General features: G+C 38.4%; 1 protein-coding gene across 1 annotated transcript; it reads right to left on the reverse strand.

Annotated features, from left to right (window-relative positions):
* Nucleotides 1-290: 290 nt before the first annotated feature.
* On the reverse strand, nucleotides 291-27,097 carry FBP2 (fructose-bisphosphatase 2). Its single transcript, XM_032214505.1, has 7 exons — nucleotides 25,091-27,097; nucleotides 22,144-22,306; nucleotides 19,729-19,821; nucleotides 15,733-15,873; nucleotides 13,567-13,704; nucleotides 1,886-2,005; nucleotides 291-1,127 (listed from the first exon to the last, which is right to left on the reverse strand). Exons 1-7 carry the CDS (start codon nucleotides 25,261-25,263, stop codon nucleotides 933-935), a joined length of 1,023 nt encoding a protein of 340 aa, XP_032070396.1. The 5' UTR covers nucleotides 25,264-27,097; the 3' UTR covers nucleotides 291-932.
* Nucleotides 27,098-27,879: the final 782 nt, after the last annotated feature.

Consider the following 27,879-nt stretch of genomic DNA (forward strand, 5'->3'; position numbering starts at 1 on the left):
CACTGATGCTCTTTTATTCTATATCGCTATTTTTTTGGGGGGGAGCCTACACATATTAAATAAATCTGTTGCACGTGTATAAACTGTAGATGTACATAAAATAAGAACAACATGAATCATTTGGAAACCTTCCATGGAATAAGATAGTTGTTCTAGATATGGTTACATGATTCTCCAGCAATAGGGTCATACCAAGGATCAAAACAAAGCTATTCACTTTCTATTCCAAGCTGAATAGAAACTAAACTTTAATTAAGTACTGGACTCTTGCTCTGGAACTCTCTAAAATTTTGTCACGGTACCAGAATCATGTCGCCATATAGGCACAACAATCAATTCTTTATATGGGGTGGGGGGGACAAATCTGGGGAGCTTTAAAGGTATATAAGTTATTTGTGTTAGTTGGCTGAAGGCAAAATCAACTTTTAAAAGTTAGGTATGCAAGATATATGTAAAAAACAAAAGAAGAAACAAATCATGAAAAACCATTTTAATCTATACAGATTAAAGGCCAGTCTGGCAATATAAAATTGCCAACAGTGTGGACGTAACATTTGGGGGGGGGAGAACATTTTTAGTGTTTTGATCAAGTCTAAATGGAAAGATTAAAGCCATTGCCTTACTGGTCACAAGACTGGACAATGTGTGATTTTATTATTTAGCTGACTTTATGCTAGACATGAGGAGTAAATTTCCCATGCAAAACGTGTCTGAGAAAATGAGGTATTCAAAAAGATCCTTGTTGTTTCTTTTTAAAAAATGATCTTGATATTTTTATTTAAATGAAGATTTTCTTTTTTTAAAAAAAAGGGAGGAGAAAACAATGCCTTTCTTATTATAATAATCAGATTGGACATTTCTTTGACTTTGTGGCTTCATATTTTTCCAGAGCATAGAGCAAAAGCAAATAGAGGCGGCACTTTAGAGGGCCATTAGCTGCTTTTCTGGTGTTTCTGTACAAATGCAAGATATTCTTGAACATCTTCAGGAGAACCAACAACAAAAGGGACTCTCTGATGAATAGACTCTGGCTTTATATCCAGCACCGCCTCTTTGCCTGTGGTAGCTATTCCTCCAGCCTGTTCAATGATAAAAGCCATGGGGTTGCATTCGTACAAGAGCCGCAGCTAGAATATAAGAGGGAAAACCCATTATTCTCACTTTAATCTCTTTTGTTGAAACTATTTAAGAAGCAATTGAAGAATTTATATGTAATCACAACATTTTTGCCAATTATAAACACTCGTACATATACAGTATCATCTGACAGCTTTGAAATCCTTGCATTGCTGTTTTTTTTTAAAAAAAAACCACAACACTAATAAATGCAGGGTATCCAATAGGAACACAAATTGCATTTTCCCCAACAAAGAGCAAGCATGATCAGGAAGAACAATAGTTTTGTAACAGTCCTACATGCAGAAAGTAGAACCTTATTATTCCTCAGTAATAAATTCTACCTAAGGTTTTGAAGAGTCTTGCTACCCTCCAGGCAGGAAAATGCTGAGGTAGATGAACATAGAGTTTTAAGCCACACTTCATTTGAAGCTACAATGTGCTTTTGGTTTAGCATGACATGTCAATCATGCATTACTGCTTGGCATTACAGAAGAACATGGCCACATCTGGAATAGTTGAACTGTAATCTTTTCATCTATCCATTTCCAATCAATATAGAGAGCATTTTGGAAACTGAATTTCAAACAATCATAAGCCAAAATGTGATGTTTTTATAAGCATATATGACTCCAGCTATGTCTTGGTTTATTGAAAAGTAATTTATGATTTCCAACAAGATTCCAGTCAATGTGCTTTGACAACAAACTATATTTAATAAATCATGACTTAGCATATTATAATAAGTCAATTTAAAGTAAACACATACCTTTCCTTTGGGACTTTTCTGATTAGCTGGATATAAAAATATCCCGCCATACACCAAGGTACGATGAACATCAGCCACCATGGAGCCTACGTATCTGGCTCCATAAGGAGATGTACCTTCCTGTAAAACAGAAACACAGATTATATCAGAATGGAATTGTTTGTACTCATAACCTAGTGCAAATCTGAACCTAATCTGAGGCATAATTCAGAGGGTTAATAAAATAAACCCTAAATTCTAAAAATTCTAAATTCTAAAATTTCAGAAAAATAATAAAATACCTAGTCTACAATTTCCAACAATTATGTTTCCATGGAATTCTGGCCAAGAAGCTCCATGTCAATCAATTTTTTGGTTGGCAGAAATCCAAATGTGCCAGAATATCACACCCTAATCTCTCTGTTCCAGTGCAATATTATATCCCTGGCAAAACAAACTATAATATTAAATGTGTTCAAGCCTTGAAAAAACATTAAATTATTGCATGTATGGAGCTTGCAGATTTATTTAAAGTATCCTGTTTTCCTGAAAATAAGACCTCCCTGGATAGCCCAATTGGACTTTTGAGTGCATGTGCTAAAATAAGCCCTCCCCCAAAAATGAGCCCTCCCCAAAAATATTGCAACACAGCAGCAGCCATAAGGTGATCACGCTCGTCGCTTCTTGCACCTCAAAAATAATAAGACCTCACCGAAAATAAGGCCAAGTGCTTATTTGGAGGTCAAAAGAAAATAAGACCTGTCTTATTTCCAGGGAAACACTGTAGAATGTGACAGAGCATAAGAGAACAAATGGAGAAGTACCAGCCTATTGCCTTTCTGAATTTCCACTGCAACCCCCTGTTCTAATTTTGTTATATCCCAAGACACTTTCACTGCTCCAAGTGAACAACTCATAGATTTTCCTTTCAGATGACAAAAGAAACTGACTGATGATTTAGAATGATTCATTTTTCCTTTCTGGAAATAGCTAATGGTACTCCACTTGGACACTTGGGAAGATAGAATTCTACCATTTGATTGTCCAAGTGCTCTCAAACCAAAGTCACAGCTGATGGAGTTCTGAGTAAGCCTCTTGGTTTCATTCCACTCTGCTCATTTTTAAAGGGTAACTTCTCATCATGCAGACATTTCAGAGTGTTTACATTAATTGTCAGGCTTGGAAGTCATCTTTGTATAGGGCCTCACGCCTGCCACATATTCAGATATATTCTACTGTGGGAAACTGGGAGGGGGGATTTTATGGAGCATGGAAGATATGTAGCCAAAATAACATTCCTTCTCAGAAAGTCACAGCCGCCTGGTCTCTGCACCTGGACGGATATGGATGGGAGGAATCTTCCTTCGTGGCAATGACTGATTGGGCCATGTGATAGACTTGTGCATGTTGGGGCAAGGTTTTGAACTTTCAGCTGGGTGGGAAAACCTGGAAGCTTTAAGATTCAGGTTTTCCCAGGTGTGCCAAGATGACATCTCTAATAAAATGGAACTTTGAGGAAACTCAAGCCTCAGAGTCTTCTTTCATTAGGGGTGTTACTTGGAACCCTGACATTAATGTTCACTTATGTCTTGCGGTCGTGCAACTGTATTCAAGGAAGTTCCCACCACATCACTCAAAACAGATGATTCTACAATGAGCAGATAAACAGAGATATATTTCATTTCCTTTTCCATCTTCACATACATATCCAAACAAATTTTAAAGCTCATTCTATGCCCAAAGAAGCAACATAACAACAATCAATCTCGTATAACATAATACAGGGAGTCCTCAACTTACAACAATTTATTGACCATTCAAAGTTACAATGGCACTGAAAAAAAAGTGACGTATGATCATTTTTCACACAACCGTTTCAACATCCCTGTGGTCACATGATCAAAATGCAGCTGTTTAGCAACTGACTCATATTTATGACAATTGCAGTGTCCTGAGATCATATGATTACCTTTTGCAACTTTCTGACAAGCAAAGTCAATGAGGAAGCCAGATTCGCTTAACAACTGTGTCATTAAGTTAATAACTGGAGGGATTCACTTAACAACTGTGGCAAGAAAGGTCATAAAATGGGGAAAAACTCATTTAACAAATGTTTCATTTTGCAGCAGAAATTTTGGGCTCAATTGTGGTCATACGTCAAGGACTACATGTATTAGCAACACTCAATCTCATATAACACAATATCATTCAAGGCACCTGTTGAAAATGGCCCTAGTTGTTTGGGATGAGAACTAGGATCTACTGGGAAAAAAACTCAATTCCTTCTATAATATCAACAAAAATTCATTTTTATGGCTCACAGTTTCTTTCAGCAACTGAAATAAAAGGGATATCTATTTTTTTCCCCAAAGGTATGCTTTGAAAATCAATTTGTCAGCTTTCAAGTTATTTCTTGATTCAACTATATTTCTTTGAAACAACTTGATGGCTTTGATTTCGGAGCAGTGGCTTTAAGCTTAAGTGTCTTTTTCCTTGAAACAATTTCACACAGGAAGGATGCAGTAAGCAACCCCTGGGGCATTTTGCATGGGGTGGAACTTTCAAAAACTCCAACCATCTAATATCTAGAGCTGGCTCAGGAATTCTGGGATTTGAATTCCACAGGTTGTAAAGTTGTCATAATTGCCCGAGTCTGATCTAGGAGATTTCAGTTCACCCTTCCTAAGAACTTAATAGCAATGTGTTTCTGGTCATTTCCGTTGACAGTGATGTACAGTGAAGTCAAAAATTATAGAGTAAATAAGATTATAATCTCATTTCCTACAATCTTTTACAATAGTATTTACAACAGAGCAATGAGAAGTTCTACCTACATGCTTTTTATCCAATGCACAGTGAGTTTTCTGGAGAGATAACACTGTAATTCTTAATTCCCTACAGAGCAAGTGCAGTGGTTTTAGTGGTTTTTAACATATATAGAAGATTTCAAGCCTTAGAAACTCCTACTATGCCCATTGTTTTCTATCTTAGTTAGCTAATTGCATGATCAGAGAAGAAAAATACAGCATATTCTTACACAAAATCAGCCTTGTCTGATCTGATTCTCTCTGCATTCCACACCTCAAAAATTCTCATCAATGCCCATGCTGACTGAAATTTTAGGTGTAACAACGGGTGCAAAAGCTGAGAAAGAATGAACTAAGGAAGTCTGATGCCAGCCATAGCAGATCATGTAGTACCTATTCAATAAATCCAGTGAAACAAACCACAACTAACTGCAATATGCTGTATAATCATCACTATGATTAGGATCACAGCCACCTTTGCTGTGGCTATCTAGATTTACAGATTTACCTCTTCAATTTTGTAAAAATAAATAATAATAATAATAATTGTACAGTTGTGTAAAAGAAAGTAAGTAAACCAGATGACTCAGTCTAAATTGGATTCGCTGAGCAAAAGGCACAATAAGGTTAAATCCCCTTCTGTTTCTATTTCCCCATTTTCCTGGCTTCAGCCGAACATATGTGTTTGTGGAAATGTGAAATAATGCCATTTTGAACTACAGTAAGTTGATAAAGTCACATCTGCTGATTTGATGGAATTCCTGCAATGAACGGCACTAAATGGTGATTATGAAACAGGTATAAACAAAGGTAAAGTCACCCAAATCCAGATTCTATATAATATAGTGAAGTCATTTCCTGGTTTTTGTTTCTGATTCTTTTGTGATAACTTTGACAAACAGTATCATTGCAAAATTTGAGTTCATAGGTCAAGTTCTGAATCAGACATATATTCCTCAGCAACTAAAGCAAGGCTTTTTGTTTGGCTGAAAATTTCATCATGAGGTGAGTTGCTGGATTTTGAATAGGAAATATCAAAAGACAGGTTCATATGTAAATAAATCATTTTACATAACACCACATTTGTGTTCTTCCTGCAACGCAGGTTAGAAGGACCTCATGCCCCAGGGCACATGCATTCCTTAAACTCTTTTTTGTGTTTGTTGCCTTAGTATGCATTTCTAATTACCTAGCAGAACTATTTTCTGATATTTTGAAATGGGAAATAGGTACCTATTGTGTAAGTCATAAAAATGAGACTAAATTAATTTATGAAACACTTGGTCTATTAGGGGGAAAGGGCAGACATCTATCATTCCTGGTTGATAGATCCAGTTTGGATCTATTATAACTCTTCTCCCCAAATAGTAATTGTAGCCCCAACTGAGTTTTAGAGCTTGTGAGGTGTAAGAAGTTAGCATCACCCCTCCTAGAAAAATGAAATATTCTAGGAACTATTAAAAAGGCAGAATATTATATTTCCCTGGATGAGTAATGGAGAAACATTTTTTTACGCAGGAAACAGACACACTCTTAATAGCACCCACCCTCCCCAATAGCCCACAGCAATTGTCCGCACTTAAGAGATAAAGAGATAGCTAGGTCTATTCATAGGCAAATGCTCTCACCCAAGATCCAACAAAGGTAGGATTAGTCCTCTACCAATCTCACCACATGGCACCTGGAAACATTACATCACCCAGCAAGGCTCAACCAAACCTAGGACTCAGGACAGCCTACAGAGTTGCCCCTGCATGGCCCCATGGGAGTCTGACAACCAATCAGAATACAAACTCAAATTCAAAAGCTCAGACGGTATAAAACTCAGGCACTCTCAGCATCTCTGCCCGTTTTTTTCTTCTTCACCCACATCTTCAAGGCATGTGATCCTGTCCACCATTAAAACCATCTTTCCAAACAGCCTCCATGTTTCTGTAGGAAATATATTTTATTCAATTTTCACATTCCATTTGCAATCATTTATATACAGGGTATTTACTATAAGAAAAGAAAAAAAAAAAAAAAGGAAAAAGGGAATAAAACGAACAAGTAAAAAAGAAACACAACTCATCATTCACAACCCCACCTAACCCTTGCGTCCTCCATACACCCCATCTACCCCCTCCAACTTTCCTTTCTCCCTCTAACACTCCCCTCCTACTTCCCTTTCCCCTCAAGCCTTCCTTCTCCCCTTACTCCCCAGACACCCTCCTTACATTCCCCTTACTCCTTACATTCCCCTTACTCCTTCCTTACTCCTCCCTCTTCCTTCCCTCTACCTCCCTCCTTGGTGTATGCCTTTATTCGAGTGTTGTTTGATCTAATAAAAGTAAAGTAAACCAAGGAAAATAATAATAATAATAATAATAATAAGAAAAAAAAAAGAACCACCGTATATAAATACATTCTTGTTCTTATTAAAACTATATTAACACCCCCCACCCCACCCCCCACAATCCCCATCCCTAATCCTCCCGACTTCCCAGGGTCCACACCTGGCACTACCTTCTATCTAAGATATCTTGTATACATATGGATTAAAAAATAAAAGTAATATATAAAAAAAAAAAAAAAAGAAAAGCAGAGAAAGAAAAAAAAAAGGAAAAAAAGAAACCACTCTTTGTGTTGATCTCAGCCCCCCATCTTTATCTATGCTTAAATAGTATAAATCATTCTATCTATATTTTATTCTCATCTCTTACTTCTTTGCTATTTACCCCAACCTTCTGTAGACTCTCCCGTTCCCTTCCTAAACCTCATGATCCCTTCCAGTAAGATTTAAGCAGCGTAGTTTATGCCATATATTCAAATATAACTTTACAGACAAGTAATCAAACTTTCCCATCTAGTAAAATTTAAACAACGTAAATGATCTTTCTTTACCCCTTTTTCAAACAGTAATTCAAAATAATCTAACCCGATTTCCCCTTCTTAGTAAAGTTAAGCAGCGTAGATCAGATATTACTTTACACAGGAATCAATTTCTGTAATTCCAACCGACTTCCCCTTCTAATAGAATTTAAATAACTTAGTTCATTCCACATGTATTTTACCCTCATCCCCCACTTGTCTGATATTTACCACTATCAAATTTATACTACCATTTGTTTAAAATATAACTCAGAGCGATTTGTAGCATGAATCCTTCCACATATTCCAATAATACTTTCAGCAAAATTCAGTTAACCTTCTATTTTAAGGTAGTCGCTTCTAACAAAATTTAAACAACATAAATCATTCCACATTCTTTTTACAGTTATCTTAAGATAATCCCAAGCGGCTTCCTGTTCTAATAAGCTTTAAACAACGTAAATTTTGCCCTCATCCCTTGCTTGTCTAATATTTATCACAAATAACGTAGTACTACCATTTGTTTAAAATATAACTCAGAGCGATTTGTAGCATGAATCATTCCACATATTCCAATAATACTTTCAGCAAGATTCAGTTAACCTTCTATTTTAAGGTAGTCGCTTCTAACAAAGTTTAAACAACATAAATCATTCCACATTCTTTTTACAGTTATCTTAAGATAATCCCAAGCGGCTTCCTGTTCTAATAAGCTTTAAACAACGTAAATTTTGCCCTCATCCCTTGCTTGTCTGATATTTACCACAAATAACGTAGTTCATTCCACATGCATTTTACCCTCATCTCTTGCTTGTCTAATATTTACCACTATCAAATTTATACTAGCGTTTATTTGAAAAATAACTCAGAACTATTACAACCAACTTTCCCTTCAAATAAAAGTTAAATAGCATGGATCATATTCAAATAATGCTTTCAGCAAGAGTCAGTTAACCTTCTATTTTAAAATAGTCCCATCTAACAAAGTTTAAACAACATAAATCATTCCGCATTCTTTTAACCACTATCAGATTTATGCTAACGTTACTTTAGAATCTAGCTCAAAGTAGTTTCACCCAGCTTTCCCTTCTGATAAAAATTAGTCCACTTTTTCTACCGGAGAGAGGTCTCAAACCCCCATTCAGTCCTCAACTTTAGGAAGTCTTTTGAAGTATCTAAATTCTCAATCTGCGTTCTTCTGCTTCTCCGAGGGAGGAGGGGCTACCCCCTCCATCTTGCAGCCGCATGGCCAGCCGTTTGCTTTCTCCTTCCGCTTGTCTCTCCTCTCTTCCAAGCGCGTCAGGAAGTCCCGCCTTCAGAATCCTACAATAGAAATCTTGAGCCTCCGAAACAGAGTTAAGACGAAATCTTTGATTCTCAAATGTAACCGTGATGCCGGCAGGGGCCTCCCATCTGTATCGAATCTGTTGACTCCTAAGCTCTTTAGTTAAAAAGGCGTAGTCCCTTCTTGCTCTCAACATTTGGAAAGGTATATCTTTGAAGACAATCACGTCCTGGTCATCAACTCGGAGACTGTTATTATGAAACTTTTGCACAATCGCGTTTCTAGATTCTTTTGTAGAGAAATGTATAATTATGTCCCTCGGGAGCTGTCGCTGTTCCGCTATCAATGAGTTCTGGCGATAGATTTTCCGAATCTGCCAATCAAGGTTAAGTCCCGGGCTTCCCAGCGCATGGCTGAAGGCTTCAGCAAATGTCTGTTTCAAATTCTCTTGCTCCTTTTCACGGAATCCTCTGACTCTTATTGAAAATGCCTTCCTATCAAAATTTAGCGTCATAAGCTGTTCTTCGTTATTTCTAATTTTTTCTTGTAAAATTTGAATATTGGTAGTCAAATCAAAATTAGCCTTCTCCAGACTTTCCAATCTGTTCTCTATTTCAGCAGAGTAATCTGACAGGGCAGACACGGCTGCAAACGTATTCGCCTTCATTTGATTAACTTTAGATTTTAGATCCTCATAAAGTTGCAATACAAATTCCTTAAGTTCTTGCTTAAGGGCATTAAATATTTTAAAGAGATATTCCTGTGTTAAAACTTCTCCAGTAGAGGGCGTAGGAGACAAAGGCTGTGTTTCCAAAAAAGATTGTTTAAATTCTTTAGACACATTTGTAGCAAGACGTTTCTTTGATCTGGGTGCCATAATAGATAAACAAGTAAGCAGTGCTTCGCTCCCCTCTATTTCCAAAGAAAAAGAGTTTATTTTGTTAAGGAGCGGTCTGCAGGAAGATAAGCCCGGCTAAGTACATCCAGTAATCATCCACGGAGAGAAATCGCCATTTTAAAGTCTATTTAAACAAAGAAGTCTTTAAGGCAAATGGTGCTGGTATTTAAGATAGTAATAAAAGCATAAATCTCACAGGGGTGGTACCCTCCCGTATCAACTCTAGCTTGAAAAAAACTTTGTTTTGTCCTGGGGGGGGCTAGCCTGTCTGGGGCTGCCAAAAAAAAAAAAAAGGCAGCTGAGAAGGAACTGGCCGGAGATAAAGGCTCCGCTTCGGCTGGATCTAATCTCTTCCACAGCCAAAAAAAAAAAAAAAAAGGCTGTGGCTTACGAATAGACCCTAACCTACGGAGCTACCCTCCCTGCCCCTTTCTTAGCCAAAAAGGGGTGCTATCTATGATCTTATTTAGATATACAGACCAGATCTCTGAGGAGCTCGGTGGAGCCCTCCTCGGCAACAGGCCACGCCCACAGGAAGACCAGCCTCCATGTTTCTAATGTCTTTATCCCCACTTGGAACTGAACCCAGATGGACATTTCTTTTAACAGAGTGAAAGAGAGCAAGATTGCCTCTCTCCTCTCAGTTTTAAATTAATCCAAGTTATTGATTGCACCTGCTTTTGCTACAGTTTTCTGGATTCGATACAGCAGGGAGCTCTGCTCATTTATCTTAAAAGCAGAAACTTCTGATATCTTCCTCTATCACATGAAAAAGGAGGAGACCTACAAGCCCAAGTTGTTTAATGTGTGTGAGAAGATTGCACCTGCCTGACAATTAGAAGCAACTGTGAGTGCAAAAATTATGGGCGTTATACTGAGTGCCTGAAATGGTGCTTGGAAAATTTTGCTTGAAAGGTTACAAGAGGTGAGCAGGAACAGTCTGAAGGTGGAGTATGGCTTTTGGCCAAGTAGGGGATGTTATAAAGCAGATTTCTGTTTTTAGCCTATGATTAAGAAATGCTGGTCCTTGAGAAAGGGCATTAATATAAGATTATTTAGAGAGACTGTATGCCTGCATTATGAATGTTTGTGCAAGTATTGAATTGAAGGTAAAGTATACTCAAGAACAGGTAGTCCTCAGCTTATGACCGCAACTCAGCCCAATATTTCTGTTCCTAAGTGAGACATTTGTTGTCAATTTTGCCCCATTTTAGACTTTTCTTGCAGCAGTTGTTAAGTTAGGAACATGGTTGTTAAGTGAAACTGTTTGTCAGAAGATTGGAAAATGTGACCCCGGGACACTGCAACCCTCATAAATATGAGCCACTTGCTAACATCTGAATTTGATCACGTGACCATGAGGATGCTGCAACAGCTGTATGTATGAGATAGGGTCAAAAGTGACTTTTTTCAGTATCGTGGTAACTTTGAAAGGTCACTAAATGAATTGTTGTAAGTCTACGGCTGCCTGTATAAGTACGCCATAAAAGTATGAAGGCAAAGAAATACATTGCTTAGTAAAAATGAGCATAGAGCAAGACACAGTGAATGATGTCCCGTTGATTGTTTAATACTGTATACTTTTGGGGAAATGTTTAAGGAATGTTTGTGGAGTTGTTGGAAATGAATTGGGTAAGGAAGTGGATGGGTGCTGCATGTTCTTTGACCTGCAGATGGTTTTTGTGGTTAGTTGAGAATCCAAATAATTTTCAAGGAATATTAGATACACATTTGATATAGCAAGGAGTTATCTGGAAATAAATGTAGCAAAGACCAAAATGGAATTGACATGGGAAAAGCACAACTTTAACAACTACAATTATAAATAGTGGAAACTTAGATCCAGTGAATTTGTACTCCTTCATAAAATATTCATGAAAAAAATGGGAAAATCAAAGAAATGCAAAGGTTGGCAGTAATGTTTGTTAAAAAAATAAAAAAAAGTAAAAATGCCCTATATACCGAGGTGTTTCTACCATTTTGTTATATAGAACTAAGAAAATTATGGATAGTAGAACAAATAAGCTCCTGGAAAAAAGAGAAGCAAGTTTAAAAGAACAAAATGAAATGAAGCAATAAATGGCAATGATAGAAGCAAAAATAGATTACTGGCATAGAAATGTATAAAGATGCATGGTGAATAATGTTAGTGTAAATTAGTTTTAGGAGAATCAGTCTGGTATAGTAGTTAGAGCACTGGGCTGAGATTGGGACAGAGGTGGGTTCTTATCATTTCAGACCAGTTCAACCGAATAGGTAGTAACTTAGCCGGTCACGTGCCTGAACAAGTTCTATCGCAGCGCCATGGGCACCACCATCTTGTTTTTTGCTTCTGCACATGCGCAGAAGCAAGTTTGTTACTTCTGTGCATGCACGCATAGCGCGCATCAAACGTGCACACACACAAAAGCACGCACACACCCGAAGTGCATCTCTGAGCGAACCGGCAGTAATGGAAGCCAGAACCCACCCCTGGATTGGGAGATTATAACTACTCTCCTGCCTTAAGCACAAACCTTGGAACAGTCACTTTCTATCAGCCCTAGGAAAGAGGCAATGGCCAATCATTTCTTAAATTTTGCCAAGAAAGCTCCAGCAACTTGTCCTTGTAATTGCCAGGAATAAGACTGACTCAAAGGCATGAGGAAAAAAAACAACCAGTTTTATCAAAGCATTATTTTCTTCAAAATTCTCATCTGCTTAATTCCTTTGGTTCACTATTCCTTATTCCTAGCTCATTTTCTGTGCTTTATACTGTACAAAGTTTCTTACCCCCCAAAAGAATAGCAGATTGATATGAATCTATTTAGTATGTTATAGGTGTTCTCACAAAATGGCTGCCATGAAAACGCTCCATCATAGTTGAAACAATGAGCATAGCCAATCACCCATAACCTAGACCAGAGGTATCAAACACAAGGCCTGTGGGCCGAATACAGCCTGTGGGGTGCTTAGATCTGACCCGCATGGCTACCCTGGAAACAGGGAGGGACCAGCACGTGATGCATCTGCCAGCGAAAACGGAGTTCCATTTTCACTGGCAAAGTCTTGCAGGAGGCCATCACACCTGAAAATGGAGCTCATGCACCTGGCAGAGCACCCAGGTCATCACAGGCACTCCTGACACAAGTAATGTCATGCTGTCCATGCCCCCTCCAAGGTCAAACACAACCCTGATCCAGGCCTCAATCAAATCGAGTTTGAGCTAGACCATTCTAGTAAATTTATCCTTGTCAGCCCTAAGCTTCCAAGATATTTCGACCACCTCAACCATAACCTCATTTCATTTTTGAAGAGTGTCTGTGATATTATGTAAGTTCAGAAGCCAGCCTGGAAATAAACATATAAGATGACGCTTTCTTTGATTTTAGGCTGGCTTCCTTTTAAAAATGTTAACATACTTTGTAAAAAAAAATTAAATGGGTATGAGCTCAGTCTTTAGATGGTCTCAAAGAAATAAGTCCCATTGTCCTGAAAAAATGTATCCGTGTAAGACTGCAACTACACTATCAACAAACAGTTCAATGTATTGTGGCAATTTGAATCATGGAATTTACCCAGTGCCCCAATATTTTTCACTATTTTTTGCTATATATTTCACAAATTCTATACTGAATATACTTGGGAGGCTACCTTCTTATATTTTGTTCTTGAGCTAAAGCAATGTAAACGCCTACGTTTTTGCTAAATAGTATGAGTTGCTGGGGACTTACTTAAGATTTAGATTTTCCAGTGCTTTTGGACAACAAATTTTCTCCTTCAATGCATTAATTCAACTGTAATCAAAATTCTCTGTGGGAGCTATGGAACTAAACTATATTAAATACTACTAGTAATTAATGGCAGCCAAATGGTAAATTACCTCAGGAAATTTCTTCTTCTGTAAATATTCAGTCACAGCAGGATCAAAATACTTTGCATAACCTTCATTAAGACTATAGATTTTTCCTTTCTTCTTAATCTTCACATCTTTTTCCACCAAAATGAATTCACCAAGACCCTACAAACAGAAAAAATAAATAAAGGAGCTTAGTCATATACTATTAATTTGCATGCCATCTTAATGGTTTATTACTGTAAATATTTCCCATTCCTTCAAGGAATCAGGTAAAACTCAATTTAATCCACTTTTAAAGGAATAAAAAGAATTGAAGTTACTGATAACCAATTGTAAAAAAAAAATCTGCAGTTTTAAGTGTCTTTGTAAAGAGTCATAAGCATCTTAGATATTTTGTGAAAAGATTTCAGGTCTGCACCATCTACTTTGTTCTGTAGTAGAAGAGCCTATAGTCCATCAGCTGGAATCCAGGATTCAATATTAGATGGACATTAAACTAAGAATTATGGAAAAGGATATCCATAGGCACATTCATTTAAAAACCTAATGCTGGAGTTGTTCTCCTCCAAGCATTATTTTTCAATTAGATAATAATTAGAAGGCTTTTGAAATATTGATAGTTCTGGGATTTAGAAACCTTTACAAATCTTCTGCAGGGCTCGCAGAAGCTGACCAATAGATCTCCACCTATGTATGTATGTTTGTTTGTTTTATTTAGTTTGTCAAACATGTACAAGATAACATGTTGCCGGTAACATGTTGTTGTGGCTACTGATAACGGTAGGCACGCTGGTGCGTTTATACACGCCCCCTTTATGGACCTCTTAGGAATGGAATGAGGTCCACAGTAGACAGTTGAAGGTTGAAGCTGTGGGGGTTTGAGGATGTAACAACAGAGTCAGGTAGAGCATTCCAGGCGTTGACCACTCTGTTGCTGATGTCATATTTTCTGCAATTGAGTTTGGAGCAGTTTACCTTGAGTCTGTATCTATTGCTTGCCCGTGTATTATTGAAGTTGACGTTCCTGAGAACATTCAAATAATGATGTCCACATAGAGAGATCACCATTAGAAATGAAAGTGACTAAAGCAATACAGACTCAAGCTAAAGTACAGGTAGTCCTCAACTTACAACCACAATTGTAAGCCTAAAATTTACGTTGTTAAATAAGAAATTTGTTAAGTGAGTTTTGCTCTATTTTACAACTTTTCTTGCCACTGTTGTTAAGTGAATCTGGTTTTCCCATTGACTTTGTTTGTCAAAAGGTTGTAAAAAGTGATCACATGAGCCCCTCCCCCGACACCGCAACCATCATAAATGTGAGCCAGTTGTCAAGCATCTGAATGTAAATCACGTGACCATGGGAATGCTGCAATGGTAATAAGTGTAAAAAATGCTTATAAGTCACTTTTTTCAGTGCTGTTTGACTTTGAATGGTCATTAAGTGAACTGTTGTAAGTCAAGGACTACCTATGGTCAATAAAGCTTTTTAAAGTTAAGTTAAACTAATGTGCTTCCAGTTTAGCATGAGCAGGAAGCACTATAGTAGCAAGAATTCTGCGGGTTTTTCCTAGCAAAATTGTGAGCAATTTAGAGAATAATTCAGTTTTTAACACAATCTGGTTAACAGTTAAAATCTGGCCATGTTTTTAATGCATGGATAAAACAGGTTTCACATCCTAAATCTCCAGTTCTGTTTTCCCTTGCTTGTTGAAATATGTTTGATACCCTTTATCAGCTGCTATTTCGATCCAATGTTTTCCAAACTCTTTTAATGTCCGCTACAAAATAGTGTTGTTCATTTGTTTGATGAAACTTCTCTTGGTTTCACTGATTTAAATGCTAAAGTAGCTTGCAGTCACTCTACTGTTCTGACTTTGGAGGGGTCTTGTAAAAGTCACATTAGCTATTATGTAGTTTTGAAGACCAGATCTAGAAAAGCATTTCATGCCTCAACCAAATGATTTGTACATGCCAATTCATAAGCAATCATTTTGCCACCATAGCATTACAATGGTGTTATATAGCCAAATACCAGCCCAAGAAGCATTGATCTCATTTTGAATGCCCTCTATATTATAAACACTTTATCTCCCAAGCACCACCACAGTTCCTGGAAAGGGAGATGGTTTTCATATAGAATATGAAACAGCCACCAAAACAGAACTACGCTTAGTATTGGACTCATACAGGATCCAACATAAAGCAGTCCACTCCTTGGCCTGTTGAAAGGGCGACCAGTGTTGCGCTGCCATACAGAGCATAGCCTGCAGCCACAATGTTGCGTCCAGGTTGTAAGGCGTCCTTTTCAGAAGGCTCATCTTCAGTGGTCTAAAAGAAAACATTATTGCATTATAAGCAAATATGATGTGATATATGATATGATATTACAACATAACACAACATAAAACACACACACATTTATATATGTGTGTGTGTTTTATGTTATGTTGTGTTGTGTATACATACACACACAGAGGACATTCTCTTAATCATGGAACTACAGTGTGTCTGATATACTGAGAGGCTTTTCTATAAAAGAATATTAAATATAATTGAACTGCAGATACTGCCAAATTACAAATAAGAACTTTAACAATAAAAATGTACCAGCTGCAGGTCAAGTCATAAACTGAAATAACTTGTCTGTGTTAATAATCAATCTTCAACAGCAAGATTCATCAATTGAAACACTGAGTACTTCAACATTGTCCCTTTACTTGTTTCAAATGTCACTGTGAAACTCAACTCCTGTGTTAAGTCTATTTGCAAATGGCTAATAATTACTATTAGTTCATCATTCTTAGGTAGTAATAGCTAGCCATCAAGAAAATGGCATGTGAAACTAATCTTCAAAGGTGCACAGCCTGGGAATTAGAGTGTTATGCAGCCTACCAAAATGGGGATACACTGGAGTTATCCCTAGCATTTTAAGATTGGTATCATAATAAAGTGTAGATAATCATATGCACAGATAATTCATATTCCACATTCATTCTGGAAAATTTCAGGCATTCAAAACAACCTGAAGAATACAACTGTAAAAGATTAAAGAATAAGTGATCCTGGATGGTTATTTAATTATTATTCCAGAGAAATAGTTCAAAAGGCTTAACAAATCAGGACTCCATCCTAAAATGATCAGATAACATTTAGGTGTGATCCAGTGGTGGGTTTCCATTTTTTTTTATTACCAGTTCATTCGCACACATGTGCAACGCTTCAGATCGAACTGGCATAAATCCACCTCTGGGTGACCTGATCATTTATTAGAAATGTTGGGCTACATCTTTCCTCCAAAAGATTAGTATGTATTTCTGGGATTTAAGATTAAACCATATAATATGTAAAATATTACTGTATATAATATGGATGGATAAAGAAAGAGCAATCTGGATTTAATATAAACAGTTGGAGCACCCCCAAGTTTTCCATTCCAGAATCTGTTTCCCAAATTAGCATTGCTTATTTCAATACCAATCAATCATCTATAGCCGGGATGGCAAACCTATGGCATGCGTGCCACAGGTGGCATGTGGAGCCATGTCAGGGCATGTGAGGTGTTTCCCTGTCAGCTGGCCAGCTGAGTTCAGCCTTTTTTAAAGCCACAGGCTCCTGTAAAGCCCCAGAGGCTTTACAGGAGCCTGGGGAGGGCGAAAAGATCCTCCCCATCTCTCCACCCCCCCCCCCCCCGGAGGCCATCCGGAGGTTTCAGGAGCTTCGGGAACGGACTTCTGGTTTGCTCGTAGGGTTTGGGAACGGACTTCTGGTTTGCTTGTAGGGTTGGTTTAAGCCCTCCAGAGGCTTCAGGGACCTTCAGGAGGCTTCCTTGAAGCCTCCAGAGGACTAAAAATAACCCTATGAGCTCATGAAGCCTCCGGGGGGGGGGAGGTTGTTTTGGCTGTCCCCAGGCTCCTATAAAGCGTCTGAAGCCTGGGGAGGGTGAAAAAAGCATGCAAAAAAGGGGGAGTGCATGCACACTGGAAGGGTGTCGCACATTGCATTATGGGCATGGCATGCCCACGCATGACCCCCCCCCTGCACTCCCCCGCCTTATGGCACGCGAGCCAAAAAGGATTCACTATTGCTGATCTATAGCCAGGCAATATGTGTAGGAAATTAGCACCAACCCCTCCTCTAGGAAAATGAAATATTCTAGGAAATATTAAAATGGCAGAATATTAAATTTTCCCTAAAGGAGAAAGTCCTTTATAGATTACTGCCTTGTTGTGGCGGAGGGGTTTGCATAGCTCAATGAAGCTATGAGCTATGCCGTGCAGGGCCACCCAAGACAGATAGGTCATAGCAGAGGGTTCTGACAAAACATGATCCACTGGAGAAGGAGATGGCAACCCACTCCAGTATCTTTGCCATGCCAACGTTGTCCATGGGGTTGTGATGGGTTGGAAATGACTCCATAACTAATAACAACAACAAAGGAGAAACATGTTTCTAAAAGACATAAACTCAGAGCCTCAGCTCTCTGTTTCCCCAGCAGATATTTTGGTGCCAGCCTATCTACAAGACAAAGGCTGGACCAACATATCTACAAAACAAAAGACATGGCCCTCAGGACATGATAGGATTAGCCTTCACTCAAGATCCAAACTAGGAAAAAGCCATTAAGCCATAATAGGAATTGCCCAAAGCCCCTTCATTACATCATCACCCAGCAAGATCCAGCCAGGCCTGGGACTCAAGGCAACCTACAAAGTTACCTCTGCATGGCCTCATGGGAGTCTGACAACCAATCAGAGTACATTTCTTTCACAGGAACAGGAAACTCCAAGGCAGGGCCCAAGAGAGGGTATAAATCTCTCTCTCACTCTCATGTGCTCTTTTTTTGCCCAGGACCTCAAACCATGTGGTCCTGTCCATTATTAAACCATCTTTCCAAGCAGTCTCCATGTTTCCAGTGTCTTTATTCCCACTTGGAACTGAACCCAGATGGACATTTCTTCCAACATACACTATACTGTTATTTCATTTATTCTGACCCACTCAGCTCAATTGATTGATTGAATATCTGATGGCAGTAAGCAGACTGACCATCCATCCAAAAACTTCCACATACAAATCAAGTTCCAGGAAGGATTACAACAAAAATCACCACTGTTTGTCATTTAAAGCTCATAGTTCAACACACTCAAATCAATTATTAATAAACAGCAGCCCATACTGGTCACATCAGGATACACAATAAAGACAAAACAATATCAGAGCAAATTGGCTCTAGTGGTTAACGCATCAGACTAGTAGAGACCAGGAGTTCTAGCCAGCTAGGTGACTGAGCCAATCATTGAGCCAATGAGTCACTGAACTCAAACATTGCGTTCATTTATCCAATCATTGTCAGCCTTAGGAAACAGGCAAATAACAAACTACTTTTTAAATCTTGCCAAGAAAACTGTGGGGACATGTCCAGGCAATAATGACAAACCAATACTAACTCAGAGGTGTGCCCATACACACATACACACACAATCAAAACAATTCGACATCCTAAGACATTCCATTAAATGTCTCAAACAGATATTTGGAAAGGGAAACTTGACTAGTACAATTAAGTGGGAGGCTCCTGAAGTTATGTACATCAAAAGATTTGAGGCGATCTCAGAATGTCCCAAGCAAAAATGGATTTTTACTTGCACTACTTTTAATTGATGAGGTACGTATAATCTCTTTCTCATGTAACTTGAATTTATATGACTACTCTACAAAAGTGACGCCTTTTGCAGATACTATTAAAAGCATGAAAGCATGGAAGGCCCTGACTGTCATTTCCAGTGTGCTATTTTAGCTGATTCAAGGTCATAGTATATTTAAGGTCAACTGAGTTCAATGTAACTCAATGATGAAAATATATGATGTCTGGTTCACCTCTTTAAGAATGTGAAAATCTAATGCCTGGTACATTAGATTTTATAGAGTTGGTTGAACATATATTTGGATCTGACCTAGAGTTGTTCCCTAGGCTTGTTGCTTCACTAAATATTTCTTCAACCTGGTATTGACACCCAAATTCAATAACTTTGATAACTATCAACCTGAGGAGAAATTCCATAAAATGAATGCTATTTTTGGAAATCTATAAATGACATTGATAAAATGAGATGTTGCAAGATATTTGTTCTGCGTTTTTGGGTAGTACTATTAACTATTCCACTTTTCTTTTTAACGGCTTACCTTCTTGTAAATTGCAAATATTGTTCCTATTGAGGCTAAACAATCTATGTTGGAAGAGCCATCTAGTGGATCAAAGCACACCACATATTTACCCTGAAAAAAAGAAACAAAAGCAGCCTTAAAACAGATATTAGCAGGTACAATATTCATTCACGGTTTAGCAAAAGCTAATTTAGAAAGTTAGCTGTCCTAAAGATACATTTTTATATCAGAGGGATGATGAAAAGTAGACTATTATATGGTACAATACCAACTGCCTAAAACTGGGTATTGTACTATATAATACTCTACGTTTATATACTACAACTTTTACTGTATTCGCCCCCCACTCCCAAACAAATGGAAATGTTATGATATGGAAGTTCTTCTCTGGCTCAGCAGTGTGATTCACTTACCTTCCCTACCGGTTCGCAAATGTGAGTGCATGTACTGCTTCTGCGCATGTGCACCGCCTTCTGCCAGTGGTGGGTTGCCAACTTTGTTACTACTGGGTGTGCTCCCACAAAACTTCTGTGCAGAAGCATCAAGGCAGGTGGGCAGAGCCTCCCGCCACCACTACTACTGGTTTGGCCAATCCAGGCCAAACCGGAAGCAACCCACCTCTGCCTTCTGCGCATGCGCAGTGCTCGCACATTACATCGGGGTGGGTGGGCAGAAACTCCCGCGGCTGCTGCTACCGATTCACCGGAACTGGAGAGGATGGGCTGAATACCACCTCTGGTCTGGCTGCTTTTGGTAAATTGCAAGTCTGCTAAAGCTATCTTTTTTACCTGCAGTTCTTTAACTGTTATAAAATATTATTTCAAGAAGCTTGGCAGCTTCCTGATCCATTTTTTTCAGACAAACTGGGAACAGTAATAGGGTATCAATGAAATCAGGTACCTGGCTTTCCTCAGTGAGATTATGTAAGTACTGGTAATGCAAAGCCACCCTTGAATACAAGGTAATGAATTTACTTCTCTCCATGATTCATTTTGGAAATTAAGTCAGGTCTCTTTTAAGGCTGAACTAATGTCTCTGGGAAAAGATTCTATGTTTTCATTTATATTTATTGAGAACTTTCATATAAGATAAGTGAAAAGACAAACAAAAAGAAACAACCTCTCCAAAACCAGAAAAGTACAAGAAAAGGAAACTAAAATTAAGAAACACAAATTACCTCTGGCCTAATTTTGAACACAATTACATTCTTATTCACCTCCACATTTAATCCACACCTTTTTAAATCCTTAACTCATAAATCAATTCATTTTTCTCCTTTCGACAAAAAGTCTGAGATTTCATATTTTCAAATCTCCTGCTCCTCCTCCAAGCAAATTGTGCACAAAATATGTGCAAAAGTAAATTAAACTGTCAGGTGGTTAGCCTATCCTGCAAGGGAGGTGGTTTCAACCAGTCCTCATTCAATTGATCAAACCTTATTTTATTTCTCAACATCTTTCCAAGTAAAATAATAGTTCACTGCATACTCGTTGGTAAAATATGGTGTTCATTTAATTGTAGGGTGGCCCAGTGCAAATATCCTATCATAGTACAGTAAGTCCCAGAATAAGGCTCAGGCATTTCCTGACAGGAACTTAAATCCAGCAATCTTTGTTATTCTGTCCTCACAATGCCATTTTCCCTAGTTAGCAATAGAGGCAGCCTCCAGTTATTCTTAGCTGGTCTGTTTTTAAAAGGAGTGTTTTTCCTCTTTGGTGCTGTCACCAAGAAGAATATTCTCCAAGCACCTGAGGACAAGACAAGAAGAAGCTGTGTGGAAGATCATTAAAGAGAGAGAACAATCAGTGGAATGGCTTGCCTCCGGAAGTTGTGGGTGTTTTAGCACTGGAGGTTTTCCAGAAGAGATTGGACAGCCATGTGCCTGAAATAGTATAGGATCTCCTGCTTGACCAGGTGGCTGGGCTAGAAGACCTCCAAGGTTCCTTCCAACCCTATTATGATCTATGTTCTTACTTGACATTGTTTTTGTCACGGATTCAATCTGGAGTGCTTCTCTGACCATCCAGTTGCTGACATGGTCAGGTGACTCCAAGAGGTTGGGATCAGCTCAGATCATATTGACAATTTAGCTTTGTGTTAGCATCCCTGCTCCCCCTGATGTTTGGAAGCTGTCCTCCATTCTATTTCAACGAGAAAGTTTTTCTTCCCGACTAAATTCTCCCTCAGATTAAGCAGTTCAGTCTTAATTCAATGTTGGAACCTTGGGGGCAGTATGATTTGTTGCATGTGGAAGCAACATTCAGTTCTGGAATGGTGGATTGTCTCTGCCCTCAGGCATTTTCAACTATAGAGTTTGCAGTTTCCTTTGGAACCCCTTGGAAAAATCTTTCTTCTCCTTCTGCAACTCAATTGCGCCCTCTGCTGCTAAATAACGGACCATTCTCTTCCCACTTAATTAGACCGCATACTGACCCTCTTTTCTTTTGGAGTGATTATTGCTTCTTTATTCTCTTCAGAGACCAGGACGCAAGTGCTGTAGGAGGATTGGAGCATGTTTATAACCAGAGAATTGGATAACACATCCAGTTTTTTCTGCTCGTCCCCAGTCACATTCACGCTCCCTGCAATTCCATACCTATGGAGGGAGAAAAGCCCACGAGGTTATTACTAATATGAATAAAAGAGTTAAGTCATGGAAAAGCAAATAGATGTCCTTCATATTTTTGGACTGAACCCCTCACAGTCTTTTACCATTGACCATGTTGAAGGACTGTTTGGAAGGCCTTTTGGAAACACTGAGGGCCTGGGTGTGCTCCCGGACATTTGCAGAGGTTAATTGGAGACCTTATTCCGTTTATTGAATCTTTTTACCCCAGCAATCATGAAATAATGAATATATAAGAGGAATGTGCTTTAAAGTGTTGCAAACTGCTTCGTTAATACATGAGTCTACCTTTATATCCTCCATGGTTTTTTTTTAATATAATCTTATTGACATCTTCAGTGTCCATCATTGTAATGCTGTGATAGGGTCTGTTTCCCGGCCCTATGGAACGATCTACCCCCTGAGATCCGGACCTTCCCTACTCTCTCGGCCTTCCAAAAGTCTGTTAAGACCTGGCTGTTCCGGCAGGCCTGGGGCTGCTGATCTCTGATTGAGCTCCAGCCCCATTAACATCGAGTGTATGTTGTGTCCTTTTTTAATCCTCTGTTTTGTATTTTAACTTTTTTAGTATTTGTTTTTAAACTGTTTTTATGTAAGCCGCCCGGAGTCCTTCGGGATTGGGCGGCACACATATCTATTAAAACTTCAAACTTCCATGGTCATCTCTGCTAGAAGTCAGCTATTCAAGGCACTAAATGGACCCAAGATGAAATGGGCGAGAACTTTGATCAGCTCTGGAAGCTCCTTTCTATTTCAGCCAACCTTCTTCTCTACCACATCATTCTGCCAGCTGGCTTATTTTTTTCCACACAAGTTTATCAATCTTCTGGAAGACTGGCAGACCTGAATTCGGAAATAGTGTAGTGGGAAGGATGGAGCCTCTGTGCACTGACAACTTGTCACCTGGGCAACTTGAAATGTGATTAAGGTGTCTAATCTAGGCACCATTTATTCTTGTCAGGTATCTCAACCCACCATACGTTAAAGGGGGGGAAATGAAGCCAGGGCACTCCATCAATTGCTGCCCTTAAATTGTCACAGGAAATTGTAGCGACACTACAAGGCTCAGTAATAAGACAGAATAAAGTTTCACAGTCCTAATAGCAGAATTTAGTGAGTTATTTAACCAATGCTTAGACTGCTCCAATCATACATCTCCAGATGATTCACAGGAATCTCAAGATGCAATTCTCTCTCTTTCGCTCTTTCATTCTCTCCACTTAATTCCATCCCTTTGCGAGCAATGAAAGGATAAATGGCTGTTCCTTTCAAACAGGAAATGACAGAGGGATGGAAAGGCTTAAGATCTTCAGAACCAAATACAGCCCTTCCCAATGACCAATCCTACTCCTTTTATATTTTTTGCACAGCATTTCTGCCATTTGAAATCATCCTTCAAGGCGAAAGCCGCATTTGTAATCTTGAAATAAAAAATTCAAGAAAATATTAATATATTAATTAATTCTACAAATGGTAAGAGGTATAAGACTGCACTATTACTGGAAAGATACAGGTTGAAGCAATGAAAATGTATAAGCTAAATTTAGTTCACTAGTAGTATGTATAAAATGAAGTGACAATAGCTATAGTTAAATAATGATTAATAATGCTAACAATACATATAGATATATTAGTTTGATAATATGAAATTTTATATAAACAACACATGGAGAATATGAGAAGAGGTTTAAAAGCCTTATCTAGAATATGTTATAAAGATGTATTGCGATTGGATGATTTTAGGATGTTTTAATAGAATGTTATCATATAACCCTATTCTAGATTTTGAATATTATATATAAAAGGATGTAAAACAATTATAGTCAAATTAAGGTTGAGATATAATAATCGTGATATATGATATATGAAAATAGGTGAATTTAAAATATGTGATTTGATATGAAAAGCAGGTGATGACTATGGAAGAGATGCATGGAAATACTGTAACCAACTGACACACTTTCTACAATTTGTAATGGAAGATGTTTTTTTTAATGTTTGTCTTTGTTCAAAAATAAAGAAAAATTGTATTATTAAAAAAAATCAAGAAAATCTGTTGCCTTGAGACATTGTGCTAGGAAATAGAAGATTACACCTTGGCAACTTATTCCCTGATTAACTCATTCATGTCCATATGAAATTATAAAAATAGGCCATCGGGTTTCGGGAAGACAATCAAGACTTGGCCCTGACATCAAACCTGTTAATGAAGACAATGCAATTTGTCACTTGGACAATTCTGAATGCAACTCCTATTACATTACAAACAAGTTAGCTGGCCTGTTCTATGCTGATATACTTATGGATCACTCAGTCACAGAAATAGCATAGAGGCAAATCAGATTATTCTTGGGTTAATAGTACTACTTTGTTTTAAATGCATGCATATTACATGCTTGTATACTATCTGTCTACAGTTGAGATCCTGTTGTTAAATTTTGCTATATTCTGAAAACTTTTGTTCTCTCCTTGAAGTTATTATGTTAATGGAGTATAGATATCAGATTTGGTTGGTACCTTCTTTCTGATCAAATTCTGTTTATATCAAACCAAAATCAATAATGATTTTAGAGAGGTTTCTATAACTCAGCATACACATTAGCTATTATAGGTGCTTTTCTTTCATTGCAGCCACGTGGAACTCTTATCTCAATAATTTTGTTCAATGTATTATAAGAAATAGGCCTCCTTCCCCAGATCTCATCCAAGACATTCTAATATAGATCCACTTCTCCCTTTTTCTATGCTACTTACATATGAGCAAGACCTGCCTTTCGGACTGCTGATGAGATAGCCTTGATGGCAGTGAGTGTTGAGTTCAAAAGCTGGGTCAGTTCTCCCGTTGCCCCTTTCACCCGCCGTCCTTTCTCCATGACATATCGGTTCAGGGTTATCATATCTGTTTCAAAGGGGCTTTGATCCGACATGTTGGCTGGAAAGCAGGACCAGTTTTCTTAGGTAAAATGTAGTAGTTCTTCTCTTCACCTCCTGATCCCTGCTGTTTGCCGGTAGTTTTATTTTAAGGAGAAGCAGCTGGTGGCACACCAAGAATGGATTAGTAAAGATTCCTGATCCCATGTGACTTGAATGCTTTAAATAGACCTGCAGCACAATTCCTATGGATCTTCAAAGTAGCAAGAGTGCAACTTCTACTCAGCTGAACAAATTACCCTTTTGGAGTAAATGCACAATTAACTATAGGTATCTAACTGTGATTGAGTCACTGCTGAATATGACATGAAGAAAGAATTAATGAATGGCTCTAAATCCCGTCAATTGTAGGTCAAATAATCTCATAGAAGTCAACGATGTGAGCAAAGCAGTCCATGCAGCAAAGTCTTAAGACATTTACTGCTAAACTTGGCAATTGCATCCATCTTTGATGGAATGTGGGTTGTTCAGGGAAGTAGAGGAAGGCAATGTTGAGCCTCTACAGAAAAGATGTCTGAGTCCTGAGAAAGTAGAAAGCATGAGGAAGAAACTCAAAACAAGTTCATCTTGACTGGATTAGATATAAGTTGAAGTAGGGAGAGGCTTTAATGGACTTTGAAGAGTTTGTTACCATGCCCTGAGCCTAAGCGCCTTCAAGAACATTCCAGGGCTTCTGGTGACTCCTACTTTGTGACCTTGCATACCTTGAAGGGATGACTGTCCCTGACCTATATTATCTGCTTTACTAGAGGTTGGCAACTTCTTTGGTCTGAGCGCCACACTTTTAAATATAGAAGAAAGAAAGGGATACTGTAGTTATCCTGCCCAATTCCAGGCAGAAGCTTGAGTATGGCCAGGATGACATTTTGAGCAGCTGCCCCTTGTTCATCAAATATCAAATGGGGAACTTTCTCAGAGTTTGGCTCAAAGGAGCTTCAGATTTAGCTCCAAGAAACACTGTGAAGATATGGTCCTGCCAAAAACAGCTAAAGAGCTTTATCAAGCCATGGTGTTAAATAGAGAACATGTCGTCCTCCAGATGTTGTACCACTTTCACTGTAGACACCATTTTAGACAGTTTCGCTAATGCTGAAGGATGATGATGGGGGTTGTAGTCCAGGGAGTTAAGCCAAATATTCAAAGCCCAATTTAGCATGGTCTCAAATAGCATTGTAATTATGAAGGGGAATCCAATTCCTGGGATGGTTCCAATTTGGGGTTATTTTGGAATGCCTAACTTCTACTCTAACACAGGACTTTCTCTTTTCTAAATCTACCCAATTTTTGTTTATCAACATACCTATAACAGGGCTGGCCTTGCTTAGTCAGACAAGAGGTGTTAGATTCCACAAAAGCACCGCAAATTGTTATTTAGTTTCTTACTATTGTATTTCTAATGGCAGGTATAGAGCGCCATTTTGATTCTACCACCTCTTGTTCTCAAATCACTTGGTTTACTTTGAGAAACATCTGATCTGAGGGGGGTGGGCAGGGGCAGATCATCTGCTGTTCTGTCCCAGATCAAAATGTCACAGGCCAGTTTTGGCCTGGAAATCTTCAAATCTTGCATATTGTATGATGAATCTGAATTTTAAAACAGGATTGTTTAGCAGGTCAAATGGCAGATAAAGATGTTTACTTTCTTCCTATTTTCCTGCATAGAATTTTGCACTTTATTTTCTTTATATATATGTGTGTGTGTGTGTGTGTGTGTGTGTGTGTGTGTGTGTGTATGGGTATTTGCAAAGATTTGTCAAGAAATCCAATATGCTGGAGCCGAGGTGGCGCAGTGGTTAGAGTGCAGTACTGCAGGCCACTTCAGCTGACTGCTATCTGCAGTTCGGCGGTTCAAATCTCACCGGCTCAAGGTTGACTCAGCCTTCCATCCTTCCGAGGTGGGTGAAATGAGGACCCAGACTGTGGGGGCAATATGCTAACTCTGTAAACCGCTTAGAGAGAGCTGAAAGCCCTATGAGGCGGTATATAAGTCTGCTATTGCTATTGCTATTGGTCAGGGCTATATTGTCAAAATCTCATCCTGCATCACACATACACCTATTGTAAATAAAAAAAGTGGATGGGCTTCACCGTCATAACTACCATCTTTATTTTTTCTATCCTATCCCTGTGGTCCCCTAAAGATATAGCTATGACTCCTACTTACTCTTCTTCATGGTTATGATTTGAGGTTTACAAATTAATGTGGATCCAAGATTTATATCTTCAAGAAATTCATTACACAACAACCTCCTAGAATGTAATATAGCTACAGGACAAATATAGCTTATTTTGCTCCACCAAGAATGATGGAAATGCATTAATAAATTTTTGGGGTTTCTCAAGTTGAAGTAGATAAGAGATAACATTTACTCTTCCTAAAGAGAACTGCCTGGCTAGAGACCTGAAGCACAAGGAGAGGCTGCAAGATTTGGGCCACAAATATCCAGATGGCAACAATGGGATCTCAGCTGTAGCCACTGCTTCCTTATAGTCAAGGGTAAGATGGACTCATAGGTTTCTTTAAATTTTTATTGTGAGCAAGGTTGAATTTGATGCTGCTTGAATGTTTCTCACAGTAGTATGTCATTGAGGTTTTATCAATGTGAAAAAGC

This window comes from Thamnophis elegans, chromosome 3 (genome assembly GCF_009769535.1).
Source record: "Thamnophis elegans isolate rThaEle1 chromosome 3, rThaEle1.pri, whole genome shotgun sequence".
Lineage (NCBI taxonomy): Eukaryota > Metazoa > Chordata > Lepidosauria > Squamata > Colubridae > Thamnophis > Thamnophis elegans.

Bases quoted from the DNA above. Each gene is read 5' to 3' on its own strand.
- FBP2 (XM_032214505.1), bottom strand. From the start codon at position 25,263: ATGTCGGATCAAAGCCCCTTTGAAACAGATATGATAACCCTGAACCGA. The intron at 22,307-25,090 runs GTAAGTAGCATA...CTCCCTCCATAG, and splicing joins AAGGCAGGTCTTGCTCATAT to GTATGGAATTGCAGGGAGCG. The intron at 13,705-15,732 runs GTATGAGTCCAA...TTCTGTTTGTAG, and splicing joins ACTGCTTTATGTTGGATCCT to GGTCTTGGTGAATTCATTTT.